The 1,747-nt window shown below is 38.4% G+C and overlaps 1 protein-coding gene across 3 annotated transcripts in view; it reads left to right on the top strand.

Annotated features, from left to right (window-relative positions):
* LOC119591347 (cyclin-D-binding Myb-like transcription factor 1) overlaps positions 1-1,747 on the top strand; it is an 11,382-nt gene that overhangs the window by 5,642 nt on the left and 3,993 nt on the right. For all 3 annotated transcript variants that reach the window (XM_037940080.1, XM_037940082.1, XM_037940081.1), the window contains exons 7-10: positions 177-451; positions 576-825; positions 1,030-1,181; positions 1,376-1,530. In XM_037940080.1, the coding sequence (XP_037796008.1) occupies positions 177-451; positions 576-825; positions 1,030-1,181; positions 1,376-1,530 (832 nt within the window). The remainder of the gene's footprint in view (positions 1-176; positions 452-575; positions 826-1,029; positions 1,182-1,375; positions 1,531-1,747) is intronic.

Genomic DNA, 1,747 nt, shown 5'->3' with positions numbered 1-1,747 from the left:
CCATTGGTTATGGAACTGTCTTAGACGAAAAGTGTCTTAGATTTCATTATTTAGTTAATTTTATGTTTTCCTTGTTGGTGATATACGTCATACACAGAAAAAATACCCTTAGGTATTGTTTGCATATAATTTAATTCTTTAGTACACTTTTTATTTTTAATATTGTATTTTTCTAGGGTAGCAGTGGCAACGTCAACCAAAACTGGTTTACATCACGGGAGGATAAGCAAATGTTACGGTGGAGAGGCCATGCTTGGAGACAAGGAATGTGGTCTAAGGAGGAGACTGACATGCTTCAGCAAAACATTGAAAAGTACTGCTCTGATCGTGGACTCTCTGACCCAGCTTCAGTCATTTTCAAGATGTCCAAGGAAGAGCGCAGTGGATTCTACCGGGTTATAGCCCAGGGCCTTAATAGACCACTCTTTTCTGTGTATAGAAGAGTTATTAGGTTAGTATAACACCTGGAAAGGGCCTCAGCTGTAGGATGACACTGTAAACATTAGTATACTATTGAGAAATGACTTTTAAATCCTAAAGATGATAAATATGAAGGCATTGATATTTGATTTCAGGCTGTATGATAATAGAAACCACATTGGAAAGTACACGTCTGATGAAGTTACAAAGTTACGAGAGCTACGCATGAAACACGGCAACAACTGGCAAGCTATTGCAGCACATCTTGGACGGTCAGCTGCCTCTGTGAAGGACCGCTGCCGACTCCTGAATGAGAACTGCAACAGGGGTGTCTGGTCTCCTGAGGAAGAGGACCGATTGGCAGAGGTTGTGTATAACTTAGCGAGTGCTCTCCCAGGGGAACAGGTAAGGGAATACCATAATTTCATCTGTCAAAAGGCTGTATTAAATAATAAATAATGAACAAAATAACTGTAATTATCTTGTTTATTTTCTTGAAGTAAGTGGTGTTGTATTAACATTTTTTTTACTTATTTCTGCAGTTTCATTTGTTAACTTTGCATCATCCATGAATGATAATGCATAAAAGTTTTTGTTAATAAAATTCAGGTAACAAGTGGAATTTCTTGGGGTGAAGTCGCTGCAAGGGTTGGTACCAGGTCTGAAAAACAGTGTCGAACAAAGTGGTTGAATTATCTGAACTGGAAGCGGACATCAGGGGTAGAATGGAGTAAAGCAGATGATGTACAGCTGATCTGCAGGTAGTTGGAGTTAGATTTACCTTTGTAAGGAAAGATTTATTACTGAAATTCATGTTCATATTTTCATTGAATTTGATATTATAGTGTGATCTTTTTATTCTGATTGTGGTACTTATTAGGAGGATTCATTTAGACAATAAAGTGATGTACAATATGAACTGTATTGTATTATATATTCAATATCTCCTTTGTAGACTCAGTGTGTGTGGTGTTCAGGAAGAGTCACAGGTTGACTGGACAGCACTCGCACGTGGATGGCCAGCATGCCGCTCCCCGCATTGGCTGAGAGGGAAGTGGTGGAACCTGAAAAGGAAACTACCCAATGCAAGTCAAGAATCAAGCCTCAGAGGTGGGGTCATGTTTCATTCATTAGTTATAAACCCATTTTCATATTTTTACTTAATTAGGTTTTCTTAATTTTAGTAGTGCACAAAATATTCTTGAACATAACAAGGAAAATAAACACAAGCTAAAACACCTTACTCTACCCACAAAATACACAGTACTTGTTTCCATTACAATCACTCGTAGGTTCCCTGTTGCATGGGATTGCTCAGTCACAGCTG

Source organism: Penaeus monodon, chromosome 28 (genome assembly GCF_015228065.2).
Source record: "Penaeus monodon isolate SGIC_2016 chromosome 28, NSTDA_Pmon_1, whole genome shotgun sequence".
In the NCBI taxonomy this organism is placed as follows: Eukaryota; Metazoa; Arthropoda; class Malacostraca; order Decapoda; family Penaeidae; genus Penaeus; species Penaeus monodon.
Note: the sequence above shows the minus strand (reverse complement) of the source record. Positions and strands in the feature narration are given on the sequence as shown.